Source organism: Pagrus major, chromosome 1 (genome assembly GCF_040436345.1).
Source record: "Pagrus major chromosome 1, Pma_NU_1.0".
In the NCBI taxonomy this organism is placed as follows: domain Eukaryota; kingdom Metazoa; phylum Chordata; class Actinopteri; order Spariformes; family Sparidae; genus Pagrus; species Pagrus major.
In genome coordinates this window covers 15284690-15303985 of record NC_133215.1, presented here as the reverse complement: position 1 = coordinate 15303985, position 19296 = coordinate 15284690, and the positions used below count along the sequence as shown (strand labels likewise).

The following is a 19296-nucleotide window of genomic DNA, read 5'->3' as shown; positions in this document are numbered from 1 at the left end:
CATTATATAACCATAAGCTCAAAACAGATGTAAGTGTAAAGGCCATTAAGTGTTTTAAAGGTGAGACTTAGGTGAGAAGAATACTTAAAGGTGCAGTATGTAGTTTTGGGGAAGAAATTTTAATCTGAAGAGAAAGATCTTCCTTGACTATTTTTATGCCTAAACAAACTAAATAAACAAACTCTTCGTTTTCATGTCTGAATAAACTGAATAGACAAACTGACTTTAAAAGACAACACAATTTCATACTGTCTTACTTTGTTTATATGTGGCGGACCCTGCCACCTTTTTTAGCTTCAGACAGTGTTCTGGGGACATTGTTTCCCTCTGAGAACAGCTTGTTTATTCACTTAAGGAAAAAATTAAAATATATTCTGAATTTGAATTTCTTCTCCAAAACTACATGGTGCCCCTTTAATTCAACAACATCTCGTCATGCTCCATCTTGAAAATTATCTACGAATTTCTACTGAATATAATAACTTTAGGGATTTTTTTGTTATTTTACATATTTTCCCTGTATTTTTGAAATACACAGAATATCCATAACATTACAAAAATGGACTAAAGTAAAGCAACATGACAAATCTCGAATTGTGAATAACCATAAAACAATTTTTCATTGAAAATGTTAAATTCAAGAATAATACTGTAATTATGTTTATGTATTTTAACTATCATGTGGTTACATATTTTATAATAATTTTAAAAATGATCCAACATGTTTACTCTGCTTTGTGCTCAGAGACATTGCTGAACACAATGTAGGCTTCATTTGACTGACTGCTGTTAAAATGCTTTTGTCTCTGAAAATCCAACCACACCACAGAGATCCCAAATCAGACTTCAAACTGCCTCACAGAGAAAATACAGTTGGTTTATTAGTTTTGTTCTCCTGCTGGGTAATTACTGCCAATTAGCTTCAAGTGTACCTGCTGAGCTTGTTTTGATGAGCTGCGTGTGTGTTGTTTTACATCCATATTGTCATATCCAGTGTTTATAGTTTCACATCCCCTATAAAAAACATTTTCTGAACACATGCAGGTATTTTTGAGTGTATGGGTCAGTCTTTTTCGAGAACACAAACACATACAAGCTGTCGGAGACGACCACAAGAAGGTCAAAAAGTCTGCTTCCTCTCAGTAAGACCTCATTACCCAGAGGCCACCTCTTTTGGGCCACTCCCTGTCTCAAATGTCAGCATTCAAACCTGTTCTCAACAGGCCCCATCCCCTCATACTAAAAAGGTCACAAACAGCTTATAATATCATCAGCTGCATTAAAAATTATATCTCCTCTATTTCATATGAATAATTCAGGCTTCATTTAATCACAAGTGGGGGAACAGCAGGAGAGATGAGTGTGTCTCTGTCTGCTGTCTGATCTGTGAGCGATAGGGTGACGTTTGATCTGAGTGGAGCAAATTACAGTGACTGAAAAGTGGAGTGTAGTCCAGTCAATACAACCCTGTGGAGAAAAGTAAACTCGTAAAGATGTTCTACATCACTTTACGTCCTTAACATCTGTAATTGAATAAAAATGTGAATGACATTTGTTTGAAACTGGATGGCTCAACACCTCCTCCACCACCTCCACCAGGCTGTTGCTGCGGTCTGCCTCCTACAGGCAAAATGAAACTTATCAGAGTCACCTACACTTGACACTGAGGTGAGAGGACTTTTAATGTCATAATGTAAATATCCAGCTCTTCTGTGTTTCTCTTCTAGGCTTTCATACAATGGGTTTGAAATAAAACAATTTATTACCATTAAAAAGTATGAAGGAAGAGCTGCACTTCAGACAATTCTACAACCCAGACAGTAGAGTTTGACTACCAACCCCACAATAGGGATGTTCACAAGATGTATGACAGTCCCCGCTGAGCAAAAACATATCCGTCAATTCAGCGTCTTTGCTGACGTTGAAAACACTTCCACTGGAGAGACAGAAAGAACGTCTTGTAAACGTTCACTAGTGACGTCCTCACAGGGTTCAAAATCAAAGTTTTTACAATGTAATTTTAGACTCTTTTCAACTTTTGTTACAGACGTCTAAAGAACTTCTTGTGATTCAAAATTTTAATCCACGCAGCAAAAGTTACAGGGCAGACTCAAACCCTGGACCTTAACCAAGCTAGCCTGCACGAGGCATGCACTTTACCAGGTGAGCTTTTTATCTAGTATACTAAATGCCACGTTTTTGGTCATCCAACCTAGGAAAATTAGCTAACTTGATGAAGGTTGGATGGAAGATGTCTTAAATTACATTGTCAAAACTTGAATTTTGAACCCTGTAAGGAAGGATGTCACTTGGACATCATGAGTGACCGTTGAAAAGGCATCTAAAAAAGACTTAAATTCTGGCTCTCCAGTGGAAGCCTTTTCAATGTCGTCAAAGGCGTTGAATTGACGTCTTTTGGATATGTTTTTGCTCAGTGGGTCCATATCATTTGAACAGAATGAAATTAAGAAGAGTAAGGTCACTCCATTCTTACCTGACAAATTAAACTTCCATTTCACATCTAAAGGGAATCTGTTAAGACACTGTTTATTGGGGGATTCAAATGAAAGTTAAAAGTGTGACAAGCAAACCTGTTCTCCCCTGCTTCACATGAGTATTTCCATTTTATGCTATTTCATTTTGTCACTTAACTATAACTCAAAGGAAAATATTGTACTTATACTTCTCTACATTTGTCAGACAGCTTTAGTTACTATTCACATTGCAGAGTAAGTTTTTAACATCATGTTTTATAAGTTCACGAGTTCATTCAATCTTGACCAACTACAATAGTAAAATACATAAATGCATTAGGAATAATAGTACAATGTTAGAGTGAATAATAATAATGAACATTCACAGGGTCATTTTTCAGCAATATGAGTACTGTTACTGATACGTTAAGTACATTTTGCATTGGTATTGCTTCTTTCATGTATGAAAAGGAACTGAATACTTGTTGACATCGGAGGAGAAGCGAAATTCTCCAGACTGTTCCTAATACACCACACCAGGTATGTTTTTCTCTGTTTGTGTACTTTGTGTCCTGTTGTGAATCTATATTACATGTGTCAGTGGAAAGGTAGTTGTGTCTAAACCAGAAGAAAAGCTCTCCAGGGCTCCAGTCCTGTATAATTGAATGGTTTGTCTCTTCCTCTGTCGGCTCATCAGAAGCAGTCAGGCAGTTTTATTGTTAAAACTTTTCTTTTTCACAGTGAGACACAAACTGGCATGAAACCACTTATGGCCTGCCGGTAAAGTTGATGGGGAATCCCTCCGTGGAACAACACATATATATCTGAAACATGACAACTCAACCGGCCTTGATGGGGGTTGCTAGAGCTAGGTGAGCCCAGGTGTGAATGGTTGTTAAGCTGTCTGGGGGAGGGAACCCTGTACTGCAATGTAGGTGGGTGATAAGTAATGTCTACGACACTACTTATCACCCACCTACAATAACGCCTCTGAAACTCAGAGCTCACACGTGCATGTAGAGTAGAGCGCATACCTCCTCTCAGGCCCAAGAGTAACCTTTAGTATTCACCCATACAGCCACCTAAATACACTTGATGTTTTTCATCCATATCCTTTTTTCTCTGAGAAATTAACAAAAATGTTTTTTGAAACGCCCTATCTTGCTATGCCAAAGAAAGTGAGAAAAAAATACCTGTTGATGGGGTCTATTCTGGGCCGAGACCCATCCTCTAATCCCAGTTTTGTGGAAATCTGTTCAGTAGTTTTTGTGTAATCCTGCTGACAAACCAACCAACAAATGCACACAGGTGAAAACATAACCTCATGGAGGAGGTAATGGAGGATATTTTGAGATAAACAAAACAAGCAACGAAACCTACCGGTCCTTACTCCACAACCTTAACATCCACAGCTACAAACTGCAACACATACTGCACAGTAACCCATATTAAGTGGTAGTAATAGTTTTGCTCAGTTACAATAATGAAAATGTTTATAGCACTCAGCGGTAGCATGGATCCAGTCTGGGCACACAGAGAATTAATTCTTACATTTGCCATGATATCCACTGAGACGTCGACACACTGTGACATTAGGACACAGTTATATACAAAGGAAGTGTTGTGCTACACTTCAAACAAAATGCCGAGCCCATTAGTTACTCTTCTATAAATCCTCCACTGGGATGAATTATACATTTGTTGATGGGCTTGAGAGCTTTTCCGCCATCTTCTGGCAGCAAACACGAGAGCAAAATGTGTGTGTGCACTTGTGTGAGTTCAAAGGGAATTAATGAATGGTCCTCCAAAATAAAACAATGACAAAATGTGATCTCTGTTTTGCATTAAACTGTCATTGTAACTGTCAGGCTTTGTTATATTAATATATTTACCATGCAGAGCAATCTAAAGTTCACCAAATTTTTATTTCATCTTATCTCACATCCAGGAGTTTTTGTTTTATCTTTTATTTATATTTATTTATCTACTTTAAATTGTAACTCCTTTATTTACTCCTGTGGTTTAATTATTTTACTAATTTGTCTTTTTATTGAGTTTACACTGTACACTGTAGAAAAGGCTCTACCTCAGTGTATTCTCCAGTTAAAATAAAGGTTGAAAAAAATAAAATAAAATAAAGGTCCGATGTCAACAGGTTAGAGAGCAGAACAAAAACAGAAGTCTCATCGCAGCAGCACTCTGGCAGTAAAGTTTTAATGATTTTCAGGCAGTCAAAGCTTGTTTGGGTTTATCTGAACTGAAATGAATTGGAGTGAAATGAAATCCACCAGATTTAATTGAACTGGCAGAGAGAACGAGAGGATGAGAGACAGAGTGAACGAGTGGGAGGAAGCAGATTATGATCAAGTGACTGATCCGACAGGATTACATGTCTAAATGGAGCTCAGTACTTCACTTGAGAGAGATAGAGTGAGAGAGATGGAAGAGGCCGGCAGGGTTATTTGGAGGGGAAAGATACAAAGGTTGTGAGGTAATAAACATTTTAACATTTACTAGATGTTGGTGATTCCCAAACTAGGGTTCAGTTCACCTTTAATCAGTCACAAGGTGTACAAGGAGAGGTCGCAGGATGGTTAATGGGACAGTACGTTCCTGTGTACAAATTTGATCTTTAAACTTAACTTGAATGTGAGAAGTTAACCTTCAAGTCTTGGACATTTATTCAAATGACATAAAATGTTTAGAGGTGAGAATTTGTGGATCATAAACTCATGACGCCTGTGACAAGAGGTCACACATAGACACTGCTTTATTTTAAAGGGTCACGAGCGAAAATGGCAATGAGAACCACAGAACTAGATCATGAAAGACAAGTCAGACGGCATTGTAATGAGATGAACTGAAAAGATGTTGATGCATATAAGTTATGTTGTGAGAGTAACTAAAGTTAAGCACCACGAAAGAAAGTACAATATAACGGTTATATTGTTTTGTGTGACTCCTTTTAAAGGCTACTTTGGCCAACTTCAACCGGACATATATAGTCTATAAAATATATAAGTATATAAATGTACAGTATACAACATGTTTGAATCTATATGATTTGAATTCAATAATAGACAAGCAGAAAATCAGTTACTTATACATACATCTACTCATGTTTTACTGATGTAAAAGAGGAATAAAAACTAAGCAAAAACTGTTTTAAGACTATGACCACCACCAAAACATTAGATCCAATCCTGCCACGTACTTCCCACAATGAATAAAACAATAATCATTATTGTTAATTATTCTATGATAAATCTGCCATTTCTACTTTATTGAAGCAATTGGGAATTGTTTTAGTATTCCAGTTCAGAGGAGTGTTTAATGAAGCGAGATTACCAGTTAAACTCAGTTTATCATAGTAAGTCTGAGTGTGTATTATTACCTCATTTATACTGTAAATATAAAAATTCTGAGTTTGGATTTCTTCTCCAAAACTACATGGTGCCCCTTTACAGGACCACATACAAATAATTCCACATGTCAAAAATGCAAAGTGGAAAACATCTCTATCAGTAGATGCATTTACAACCCTTGCTGTTGTTGTTGTGGTTCCTCTAAGTTGCACCCCAGCCCACAGAGCACTCAGAGCGGCTCCTGCTGGTAGAAAACAACACAGAGCAAGTTCCTGATTCATCACTACACGTTTAAGTGCTTGAAATTTGAGCTGAAGAACGTAGAGAGGAGGGCCGCCTGAAGGAGAAATAAACACAAGGAAGTAGGAGGGCCGGCTGTGACTGAAACAGTCTATTGGTGGACGTGTTTGTGCTCGACTTGTCTGCACGTGTGTACAGTTAAAGGCTCGGACTGTGAAAGTAGCTTGTGCCTGTATTGCTTTGTTTGCAGGGTTTGAAATAAAGCAGTGCTGTCCTGGTACAACTTCACTCTAAGTTCAAAGGTTGCTGAAGTTCAGTGAGCGTGGAGCAGGACTGAACTGTTGACAGAAAGGTAAGCAGAGATGCAGCTGTGAACATTGTGTCTGGCATATGTGTTCATGGATTTTGTCAGTTGAAGTTGATTTACATATTTTTACATGTTTTTCTCTCTGAGCTGATCCTGTAAGTTGAGCAGTGCAGAATCGGACTTTGCTCCTCTGCAAGACATGAACAAATAGAGTAGTCAGCTGGTTGTAAAACTCTGTTAAGACAGCCTGCTGTATCTGAGACTGTCTCACAAAAAAATAATATGTTTCCTCTCTCCAAATTGACGTTTTGATGAGGACACACTGTGAGGTTTCACTTTTTGAATGTCTGTTTTACTGTTGATATTGTATTGATATGTTGTTTAATGCAAACCACAAAGAGAAGTGCAACAGAAAGACATTCCTACACATTGTCAGCACTATGTTTATCAGAAATGAGATGTTTCCAGTAAACTTACTACACACTGCCCAGCATTTATATGCTGTGTGTAAGCATTTGATAAAGGGTTTATAACACATTATAATGTAATTGTAAGCAGATATGAGGATTTTTAAGTGTTTATTAATGTGTTTAATAATACACAGTCTAACTACCTTCATTAAGCATCTCTGAGTATCTAGATAAGAGTTACACAAGCTTAATGTGTTTTTATTATGTTGTGTGTTACATGTAGGCTATAGTAACAGAAACACATTAGTGCCAAGTTTGCCATAAAGCCAAAAAACAGAGCATAAAATTATACACTTTGTATAAAATGAGGCACACTGTTAAAGCGCACTCGCAACCATAAAGCAAAAAAAGGTTGTTAAAAGTGAAATATCAATTTGTTCAGGCCTATATTACACTGTTAGGCTTTTAAACCATTTAGTCGTCATACACATGAAATTGAAAACTGAAATATGCATCCTCACTCACGGATCACTGCTCTTTCTAACAGAAAGATGGCGAGCAGACTCACTGACTGTAAAAGAGAGAGAACTTGCCACTAAAGTTGCACATCACAACAAGCCATGTCCCATGATGGCACAAAAATGAATTTATTGCAAAAACAAATATATTAGAACTCAGATTTATTTCTTACAATCATTCATATTTTATTGGATCACTTGCGATATTTTTATATATACAAGAAATATTTTGCTATCAGACACGACAAGTGCCCCTACAGTATGAGGCATTAAAGGTCAGATGTCAATATTTTCCAACTAATATAATGATTGAAAGCCAGTTTGGCTGTGTTTGACATGCTTATTAGCATCACCATCGCTTTTCACGTAAAACAGGTCTCATAGTGAGAGCAATGTGTGCTCTGTGCCATTGGCTACACGCCTCTCCAGAATCACATTAACGCTTGACTGTTCTGCTCACTTGCTTCACACACTTTCTCTGTCACTGCCAGGACTACTTTTTTCTATTTTAGTTCATTTTGACTTTACTCTTGTACTTAACTTATCTTATTGTCGTTCTATTAGGCACTGTTTTTTGCATTTAATGCATTTTTTGCACTTAAACACTTTGTATATTTTCCTAATATGTAATACTCTAATGTCTTTATTCTCATAAAAAACTGGGCCCAGTGTGTGACCCTGGCTGGTAGTGTATTATTTTTGGGAGCAATCTCTGGCACAACAATTTCCTTCTTCCTTTCCTTCTTCCTTTCCTAACTCAATTTTTCCCATTGCATATCAGAGTATGACAGGGACAAAACAACTGGAGTGTATCGGCACTGAAGCTTTCTGTAACTGAGAAGTGGGCTGAAGTGTCTTGAAGGCATTTGTTAGTCATTCACACAACATCCCCGTATACTGTTGGAGCAACAATTTACTTGCTACATGTTGACTAATCATGTTTATTATTTATTGTGAGAGAGGATGTACATGTGCAGGGTACAAGCTATGTGTCAAATCCTTTTTTGTAGGTGTATAAAGGGCTTTTAATGTTTTTATTAGGTTAGTTAGGACAGTGACTGAGTTTCCTGCATAAGTCGGGGCCTCCATCAACAGATGTGTGATCCCCTGAGGTTTTTAGTGTTGACCTTGGGGGGTGAACAGTGTCAAGAGAGGATCAAAGAAGCCCTCTCAACAGTATGTTGACTAAAACTATGAAAAGAGGCCATTTAATTCTGGTCTCTCTTTTCACTGGCTGCCCATTAAATAAGACCCTAGCCTCCTATAGTTTTTTAGGGAGAGGAGAAACTCTTTTACGGTCACAAGCTCTCATCAGGATGCATCAATTTACCAAAATTAATAAGAACTTCTTGGACTTCTCCATGGTCAGTGCGTCTCTAAACTTACTGGCCAAATCCATGAAAAAAGAGTTTCATTAAGAATTAGTTTCATCCAAGGAACCCTTTTTGGAAGAGAGGATTGTTGAGAGCATGTGTGTGTCAAACGTTTACCCTTTTTTCAAACAATATTTTTGGATGTCGATGTTAGGGTGCACAAGCATAAACCAGTTTAAATCTAAATATAATATTAATTGACCGAACCAGCATTTCCCATTTTTAAAAGTTCTGGCTAATTAAGAAGAGACAAGAAGAAGCTCTCAGCGATAGTAGCCCTTCAACATTCAATGCAGGGGACAAGAACTTGAAAACACCAGACCGAGATACAGCTTCTTTTTGGTCTCACTCACACATGTTCCCTCACAAATTAGGCTGTGGCCATAAATTAAAGACCTTCATCCCTGTCAGCGATTATTATGTGAATAATGCAACCATAAGAAGCACTTCAGGTTTATGACTTCCACTAGCAAACAGAGAAACAAAGCTCAGGATAGTTTCTATCTGTGTCTCTCCTTGAGTTACAACACCTATAGTTAAACATCTTTGCAGCCTGTGACTCATTTAGTGAACTGTCCTTTCTATTAACAATAGTAAGGACAGCTCAGTAAATGAGCAACAACAGTTTGTTTTGCTCAGGAGGTTGTATGTGCAATGATTCACAGAAAAACATGCCTAAAGTCTTATGCTGTTTTTACATCTACATACAATATTTATATAGGGGTTAACATATCCACTGGGATCTCACTTAAAGTCTGGGTCAGTGACTTATTAAAATAAATGACTCACTGACTGTCATCCTGCAACACTTTTGCCCTTTTCACCCCAGTTTCTGACCAGAGACTCAACCTGTGGTAGTCACAGGTTGAGAGGTCAGAGGGGGAAATTCTCCTTGTTGAAGTTTTCGAGTTTCTAATTCTCTGAAGAATTACAAACTCTGTGTGATGAATCAGATCTCTTTAATACATGCAGCATGGAGAGAAGACCCAAGCAGACTGTTCTCTGGAGATTTCCAGATTGTCTTCACTTATATACTGTCAGGTAGCAACAGGACATCAGATGCAGACCTCATGACATTGTTAATCATGCCTTCTCTAGAGCAATGACCCTCTGATGATTTGCAAGTCTTAACCCTAACTCCCCACACCTCAGACGAAGAGAATCGCCCCTCATTTGAATTCCTGACATGCTCTAATCCATACATTGATTGTTGAATCTAAAAAATGTTTAATTCCCACATTTCTTATCTAACAACAGATGGAACGCGTCTCTTTCCCGCCGCTGTCCCGTGTTGCCATTTGTGGCGGCACCCACGGAAATGAGATGTCAGGGGTGTACATGGTGAGAGAATTGCAGAAACAGAAGGTAGATCAGGCTGGATCTCTTTCTATAACCACCGTCCTATCGAACCCACGCGCTGTGGATGTTTGCAGAAGATACATAGACCAAGATCTCAATCGCTGTTTCACAGATGCCTTGTTGAGGTAGGTTGAAAAAAGGAAAGTTGCACCAAAATACTCCTTCTTGTAAACACAAAATACAACTGAAAACAGTTATTAGAAAACTCTATTATTTCTTTTGGCTTCCAGTGCCCCCGTGACAGAGTCTACACCCTATGAGCTGAGGCGAGCACAAGAGCTGAATGCTCAGCTGGGGCCCAAAGGAAGCCAAGAGGCCGTGGATCTACTCTGTGATATCCACAACACCACTGCCAACATGGGCCTGTGCCTCATGTTATACTCTGTAGACTACATCACCCTGCACATTTACAAATACATGCAGGTAAGAGATCAGTCATCAGACAAATACCTTTGGGGTTTGACTTCATTGATTTTGAGTGATGCCATAGATTTGATAGAACAGATGTAGAGCATAAAGTACTGGAACTGCGGTTCTCATAACCTTCAACTTAAAGTAGGTTTAATGTGACTGAAAATTCTGCATTTTATTTCCATGCAACATAAACAATATCTTAGATTTTTTTAAAGAATTGTAACCAAGATATGTTTCCCAGCAGGACATTTAAGTCTACAACCATGCTAACAGCTGTATGAGGCTGCACGGTGGTTTGACACTAAATGCTAACATGCTGATGTTAACCAGGTAAAAGGTGAACTATGTTCAGGGGCAGCGGGTGAAGTAGGCTTGAGAAGGCCCAGCCTTTCCTAAATGTACTGTTTTATTCACATACAGTGACGTGCAGGTTGCAGTTGCAGCCTAGAGATAATCCACAGATCCGATGGCCTGATCATAAAATTAACATTATGATTAATAGCAGATGGGATGTGGCAGGGTGAAATAATACAGTCACATTACCTGCAGCGATCCCCCTAGAGCAGAAACATAAGTGCCTCCCGTGTGCGCACGAGGCACAGCATCTTAACTTCATTGATTATTTAAATCTCTCGACAGATTCATACAGTGACATTGTTTAAATAAAGAGGCTGTTTGCCTGAGCTCCATCACAGCTGTCCAAAAAACATTAATTTCAGAGGCTAAAAGTTTAATTCTGTTTCCTGTGGAGTTTCTGCTGTCCTGTCAAGTTGATAACTAAAGTGTTTATTTTTGCTGATTAAATGTACGAAGATATTTGCTGCATACATAACTGCATGCCTGGGAACGTTTAAACTCCTGAAAGCAGCCTCTCTAATGATCAAAACACAACATTAAAGAAAATACTCTGAATACCAGGATAAATCTGTATGTTTATTCTATGTCAAAGCTCAAAGGGCTGAATTGAAGCTTGCAGAGCTGTAAATTGTCGACTTTGTTGGTTTTCAGAGCAAGATGACCTCTATGCCTGTGACAGCAATCCAGCTAGATACACCCCTTTCTGATGCTTTTTCCTTGGAGTCAGTGGGCAAACATGGCTTCTGTAAGTGTGTGAATCTTTCTGTCTACATCTGTAGAAAAGTATCTTTTTCTTAGCTGATTCGTATGTTTCACCTGTTCGTCTTGTTCTCTGCAGCGATAGAGGTCGGCCCTCAACCCAACGTTGTGGTCAGAGCTGATATCTTTAACATAGTGAAGGAGGCAGTGGATCTCACAATAGAGTGGCTTCAGGCATTCAATTCTGGTAAAAAAAAAACAAAAAAAAAACTACTGTACCGTATCTAAAGGGACAGATGCCCCTGTTCTGTCAATTAAAGTTCAAGAATCAAGCTTTTGCTAATCTGGGTTCTAGACTATGGAACAGTTTCCCTCTTTGTGTAAATTCAGCAAACTCTGTTTTTTAAATCTCACCTCATAATTTTGCTTCCTTAATGCTTTTTATTGTTTTATTCGCCCTGGTTTTAAAAAGTTTTATATAAATACAGTTTTATTTAATTGCTTGTTTTTAGTAGTATGTAGCCGTGAAGATGGTTTTGGCTTTGCAATGCCTGCCTCTGAGATTTCTGTCCCCACCAAAGTAAAATGGAAGCAGCAGCACAAATCTGGGAAGCTGGTGTCTCAAAACTTTGTAAAACTCAAACCACAACTAACTGCATGGACAGACGCCGAATGGAATAAGTGATAAAATGTATTTATGATTTGGTTGAACTTAAATGACCTTCAGAACGTTGCCTTCCTTGACTACACCAGCATTATTCCTCACACTGTCCTTTGCTTACAGGAAGTACTTTTGAGGGAGGTGAAGTGGAAGCATACACTTTGGAGAGGAGTGTAGACTACCCAAGGGATCCTACAACCAATGAGATTACTGCTGCCATACACCCCCAGCTGCAGGTATGCTAGGAGGAACAATTGCCAGAAACATATTTAAGTGTACTGTGAACTATAAAACGAGAAAGTTTGTCGCCAGGCAGATGCCATTTTGTGTTCTTATCAGGCTGTCATGTTGAAAAAGCATGTACAAGGATGCTACAACAACCCGGCAGCAGCTGGCAAAAGAACGGAGAAGCTCAGATTACAACACACAAAGATGGAGTGCGTTGTCACTCTCTGTTCAGGACGCCATTAGTTCACTATTTCATTACATGGCAAATAGCTTGCTGCTATATTAATGTTAAAAATATATATTTAACCTTTAAACAACATTTTCACATTCAAATTTACCTGCAGGAATCCATAAAGAAATAAACCTGATTTAGGAATCTAAACTCCACATTTTCATTCAAAAGCTGCCCTGGTGCTTCATAACTCACCTGTTGGCGTTCTCTGTCGTCCTCCAGGATAACGACTTCAAGCTTCTCCGACCAGGCGACCCCGTCTTCCTGACATTTTCTGGAGAGACGGTGAAGCACGAAGGAGAAGAATTGTACCCGTTCTTTATAAATGAATGTGCCTACTACGAGAAGAAGATTGCTTTCCATTTAGCCAAGAAGACCACACTGACCTTTCCATCCGTAAGTGTGAAGAAGGACTGAGAGAGGAGACAGAATGAGCCCAATACATCTGATGTAGAGATTTTGAATTATGACGCACACTTCTTGTAAAATCATGTTTTCATCATTTCAAATGAGGAAATGAGACTTGTGCAATAAATCAACGCTATGATTAGCTCATTAAACTGCATGGAATTCAAATACAGCAGTTGTGCAACAGTACTTCCTCTGTGAGGCTTTAACAGAGGCTCAGGTTTCATAGAGGAGTTGATTTTGTACTTGAATGAATGATATTGCACAGGTGTACAACCGTATATGAACTAGACCTTGATTTTTTCTTTTTCTTTTGGCAATGATGCAAAACACCATGTCTGAATAAATGGGAAGGTGGATAACATGAAGTATTAGATGGTGTGTTTTGATTTGATTAGGATCTCTAGGAGAGTTTACAAAAACTGAACAACAGAGCTCACTCGCTAAAAAGAAAGAAATGTTCCTTAAACCATTTGATTAGGCAGAGAGGGTTAGGGTTAAAGCTATTTATTTTGAAAGTAATGCAGTTACAGTTTCAAGCAGTTTTCAAGCACTTTATCCAAAGTCCAAGCACTTTTCGGTCCTTGACAACACCACACTAAAATTTAAGCACTTTCAAGGATTTCAAGCAGCCGTATGTACCCTGTAATATTTACGTTCCAGGTCACTTTAGCATGTAAGCATGCTAATGTTCGCTAACTACCACACAACACACTTAAGGGTGTCACAATATATCAGCACTGACGATAACTCCGATATTTAAAAATGAAATACTGGTATCATGTAAATAAATATTATGTAAATAAACCAGCGCTACTTCAGTTATTTCCGTTTCTTTCCATTCTTGCTTTGTGATAGTAGTAAAGTGGTGGAGATGCACCTTAATGTCGGTTGCTGCCATAAAACTGAAAAAAGAAGATGCACTAACTAGCTAGCTAGCTAAGACCACAATGTGTGACTAGATTTTTAAACAGAACTGGATAGTGAACCCACAGATGGCGTCCATTCAGCTTGTCCAGCTTGCCTGGTGCATACCTCACAAAAGATTTCTAGTTTCCCGCTTTAGTTCGGACAACTGAATATGCACAGACGTTACATTGCGATGACGTCAGATTCCAAATTGCTTTTCTCTGCGCAAGGAAAGTTGAAAGAATATAAAACCTCCATTAATAAAAATAATCATAATAAGAGAAAGTTATAATGGACCACATTTTTTGATGCAATACTACTGCCACAGAAAATTATGTCAGAGGTGACAGACGAGAGCAAGACCCTCAACATCAACAAAAGTTAGCCAGCCAGAGCGGTAGTTTTCAGATTCCACTGACAGAGATATTATCGTTATCATGAATTATTTTGGCCACGATAATCTTGCAGTGAAAATTATGATACTGTGAGAGCCCTAAACACAATGTAGGATAACTTCATCAATTTTGCAGCAATTTTATCATGAACCAAAGTAACGTTTTGCTATCCCAGAGCCACATAGCTAATGTGGCTAAAAATATCAATAGCAAAGCAAAGGATCAAACAAAAACACAAAGCCAACAACAGAAGTAGGCAAATGTCAAATTTATTAATACAGAAACGGGCACAGTGTGCTTCAAAACATAAAAACATTTACAAAAGCTGGAGTGTGTACACATCAGACGTGTAACAAAACATTGTGACACAAAAACATCACAACTTGTATTCTGGTGCCAAGAAATGAGTCATTTTGGAATTTGACACGAAAAATTATTTCATTTTCTACACAAATGTGTAAAGACGTAGATTCATGAGCACTTACAAATTAAGTTTTTGTAAATTCAATTGCTATTCAAAATAGTCTGACTGTGGAGCATCACCAACAAACATTTACAAGACTTTAAATGGTGCAAAAACCTGTATTTGGCTGTCAAACCAGTCAGTGAACCGACTGACAAATCTCTAAAGGAACAGAGAGCTGTAACCAGGATTAGAAAAACCTTTTAACTATCTTAAAACAGTGAAACTTCACTGTAACAAATGTAAAATGACAGTAGTATAATTCAGGAGTGAAACATTTGAATTTAAATGTTAGGAAGAAGTCACAGGTTTGCTAGAGTGACATCAAATCGATTTCAGTTTTTTAAACAAACTGCATTAATAAATATTAAATCTATATGTGACGGGTGACAATGGGAGATGAGTGGTTACAGTTTTAGTGAGCGACATTTACTGACATTTAGTCAACACATACCACAGAATGAAATCAACAATTACCACAGATTATAGGAATGTCAGCAAAAAAGGCATGCACAGCAAAGGAAAGCAAATATTTAAGATTACACAAAAATAAAGTCAAACAGAAAACATCAAAATCAAACAAATCAAAAATAGGCTTGTGTGACATTTTTCATGCACTAACAAAGAAAGCTACCCAGGCTTAAATAACTGCAGGTCGAAAATTTCTGTCAGTGCAAGTTTATAATCTATAACTGATTTGAAGGCAATGTGGTGAGCAGCTTTAGAAACAATGGCAACAAAAAAGAAGGCAATAAAGTAATGCACACCAACAAAGTAAACACCAGAAATTACAAATCATCCATAAGATCAGGGTGTTAACATTTAAGATCATGCTTTGGGTAAAATACAGATAAAAGATTCTATAAAAAAAAAAAAAAAAAAAAAAAAAAAAAGGCAAAATAAGACAACTCAAAAATATTAAAACCTCTATTTATGAGCACTTATGATGATAGCTGCAAACTGGTTTAGTTTATTCCTGCCTTTCAGTTTGTGATACCTTGTTTTGTGTATTATTATCTAAAAATGTTACAGAGGAAGTGAGAAGTTACAACCAGTACAGTCACTTCAATTTACATCCTGTCTTAACCATGTTTTTTTTGTTTTTTTTCAAGAAAGTCCTCCGACCAGTGGGCTGTTTTAGGGTAAATTGTTGTAGTAGTCTCTCTTTTAGGCTACTCTGTAAGCGGTCACGCGGGTGTAGTTTTTGCTGTGACTCCGAGCCGCCCACAGGAACAAAGCGGCTGCCATCATCTGCAGAGGGACGGAGATGAGTGCGAGGTAGAGGGACCACCCCAGCGAGCCCTCCACCCCTTTTTGTTTTGGGAGCAAGTCCACCCCGGCCAGGAAACAGCAGACGGTGCCAAGAGAGCACAGACCTGATGAGGAGAGGAGAGGAGAGGCATAAAACATGAAAACATACATAAACACAAATGTATGTGTTGTGTCACAGAAACAAAATTATTTCCAATGTAAGCGAGTCAGTGAGTCAGGATACTCCAATGCCATATTTCTAAGCATCAACGCAGATCATCGCCACCAGGAAACCAAAAGATTTTACATAATGGCTCCCCTGATCGGCACATCCCAGGACGTTAATGGTGTCAACTGACACACGTAAATTAGGCAGCACCAGCCAGACATGTATTTTAATGTCAGCCGTTATTTCTTGACGCAAAGCAGAACTTCTGCCTTTGCCTTCCCCTCGAAAGTGATTTAAGTTTTCATGTTGACATAATTGCCAGGATGGTCATGAGCACTAAATCCAAATGTTCCTTCAAGAAACCTATGGGTAACATAACAGATGCCATACTAATTTTTCTGTGTGTATGCATTTTTCTCTCACCTGCGAGTACATGGAGCACTCCCACACCCAAGGTGGGGGTGAAGCTGCGGCACAGGCAGGCGCAGACCCCAACAAGGCCGCTGAGGAACACCAAAGCCAAAGACACCAAGGGCAGGAGAAACTGACTCCTCCACAAGTCTGAAAACATGTTCAAAGATGGTAGAAGCATGCTAAGATGGTGAAGGGAGCAAGATGGTCACACAAACCCTCCCAGGCATTTTGACTGGAGACTAACCTACAACTCAGTCCAGCTAAACATCACTTCACAATAGTTTGTATTGCCTGAATCGGATATGTTAACACCATTTATTACGGCTACCAATAATTCAAGATTTTAAATGTTCAATTTTAAATATCCCATACCTAAAATGGTCTATTGAGCATTAGTAACCATTAACAGATAACAGATAAATGACACTGTCACATTAAGTTCACAACCTGCGGTAGTGGTTTAAAATGGAACTTAAACACATCCTCATGTAATCTACAGACACACAGGGGGAAAAGAGTAGACTCACATGTTCTCAGCAGGTCTTCTTCTTCACTGTTGGGGGTTGAGTTTTTGTACTTTGGCCTAAACTGCTGAGGAAGCGTGAAGCTCACACACCGTGTCTCCATTTTCGGATCTAAAGTCAGAAACAGAGAGCACAAAGTCAAACGAGATGTCATCATTCATCAGCATCATCAGTCCACGGGATGTGATGCAAGGTTATATATGATGCTCTCAAAATAACGTTGACATTCATACTGTTTTGCATCATTGTTTTAAATCGTCATATTCTGTTTGACATCTGCTGTATATCAGTGACGTTAAAGAAACTTGTCTTTATTGCTTCCACATTTTAACAAATGCAGAATGCAGTCACTTCAATCACATTTTCCTATAATGTAGTCAGGCGTGTCTGTTTTCAAGTTTGTGATCTTAAGTCAAATTAAAAAAAAAAAAACAGCCAGCATAAGTTGTCTTCATAACATGAGCTTATGAGATGTGAAATGTAATAAAGACACATTTGTGAAAGCTGCTCAGATGTAATATTATTAACAGGAAGTCATACCTGGCTCTTTGAACCAGTGTGACTGGCTGGGCTGTGGCACCTGGATGCACCTCCACCACAGTCCCAGGGTGCCGTTCAGGCGGAACATGGTGTCACTGTAAGTCTTCTCATCAAAGTCTCCGTCGATGAATTCATCTATGAGCTTTGAGACATTGATCGCCTCACGTTTAAGGGCTGGACTGCTGTACTGATACCAGTGCTGGGTTCCCACAGCCACAGAGAGGTAGACTGTGGCCAGCATGCTCAGCACCGAGCCGATGACCAGAGCTGTGGCATAGCGGTTGTCTACCATGGTCTATATTGAGGCAGCTGGTTTTACAGGTGTTTACAAAGAGAAGCTGCTCTGCATACAAAAAATAAATGCAAATGCAGTTTGGCTTTCACAGTGTGATGAAGCCTGAGATGTATGGTTAAAAATTATATTTCCGCTTAGTGTTCAGGCACCACGGCATGTCTGTCAACTCTTGTCAGGTGTCAGAGTACCATAACATTGTACTCTATTCATTCATATAGCCACTGTGCTGCATACTGAGCAATGTCCCAAACACAGAGGTGTCACAACCTGCCGAGGGAGCGAAGAAACACACAGGTTACTGTTCAGCTAATTTTAAGTGCTAAGTGCTGTGTTACATCTTGTTTACCTGGTTCTTTTAACTTTACACAAAACAACACTGAGATGACAACACGTGTTAGCGAGTGAGGATCGTTACAGCTAACAGTTTCACATAGCTAATAATAATAATAATAATGATGATGATAATAATAACAAAGCCAGCTTCTTCAAATGTGCAACATCCTACTAGCTAGTTAATGCTAATCATAGCTAGCTACATCTGCTAGCCGGATAACTATCGAGACATTTAACTGACAACTAAAAGTTAAATATTTGGTTGCGTGTTTTTCTTTACCTCATCGTGGGGAGAAAAAAAACTTCCAGTTATTGGCGTTATTTCGTCTGTTTGTTACATTTCTAGCAGGCCTCCGCCTTCTTCTTCTACGATACGGTAAGTTTTCTTCTTCGTTGTCGTATTTTACGGCAGCTGGCAACCAGCGCGATAAGTGCACTACCGCCATCTGGTGCTTCGGAGTGCGGACGACATACCAAACTGTACCTGTTTGTGTAATAAAGTCAAAGATTTATTTATTTTTTTTTAAATGACATACATACTTACGATAATTTATTAATTTTATTTAGGCTAATTAATTATTAATTTATATTATACTAAATTCCAGAATAATCTAATATAGACCTGTACAGTATAAACAGGGCAGATTAAATCGGCCGGGGCACATGTGAGCAGATGTCAGATATATCACACATATTTCAGTATCAGCTGATAATGTACAGCCCTCTTGACTTCCTTGTTGGGCTGTGACCGTCCTTCCCTACTAGGAGGGAGGCAGGAAGTGCACCAGTAATTACCCCCCTGACTGCTGCTCCTCTACTGTATCAACTGGTGGATCCAGTTTCTCTCTCTCTCTCTGCCTGGGTGTATCTATGGTTCTTTGTTTGGATTAGGTCTTTATTTTCTTTGTTCACCACACTTCACTGTACACTCATACTGATGTTACACATTTACATACAT

At 38.6% G+C, this 19296-nt stretch overlaps 2 protein-coding genes across 2 annotated transcripts; one reads left to right on the top strand and one right to left on the bottom strand.

Moving 5' to 3' along the window:
* The first annotated feature begins 6132 nt into the window (after positions 1–6132).
* On the top strand, positions 6133–13413 carry LOC141002497 (N-acyl-aromatic-L-amino acid amidohydrolase (carboxylate-forming) B-like). Its single transcript, XM_073473847.1, has 7 exons — positions 6133–6431; positions 9945–10171; positions 10277–10469; positions 11469–11562; positions 11656–11763; positions 12301–12413; positions 12860–13413. Exons 2-7 carry the CDS (start codon positions 9945–9947, stop codon positions 13052–13054), a joined length of 930 nt encoding a protein of 309 aa, XP_073329948.1. The 5' UTR covers positions 6133–6431; the 3' UTR covers positions 13055–13413.
* A 1189-nt stretch (positions 13414–14602) lies between these two features.
* Positions 14603–18716, bottom strand: LOC141006242 (claudin domain-containing protein 1-like). The gene is made up of 5 exons (XM_073478396.1): positions 18619–18716; positions 17711–18272; positions 17174–17281; positions 16656–16793; positions 14603–16188 (listed from the first exon to the last, which is right to left on the bottom strand). The coding sequence occupies exons 2-5, from the start codon at positions 18000–18002 to the stop codon at positions 15980–15982; spliced, it is 747 nt and encodes a 248-aa protein (XP_073334497.1). The 5' UTR covers positions 18003–18272; positions 18619–18716; the 3' UTR covers positions 14603–15979.
* Positions 18717–19296: the final 580 nt, after the last annotated feature.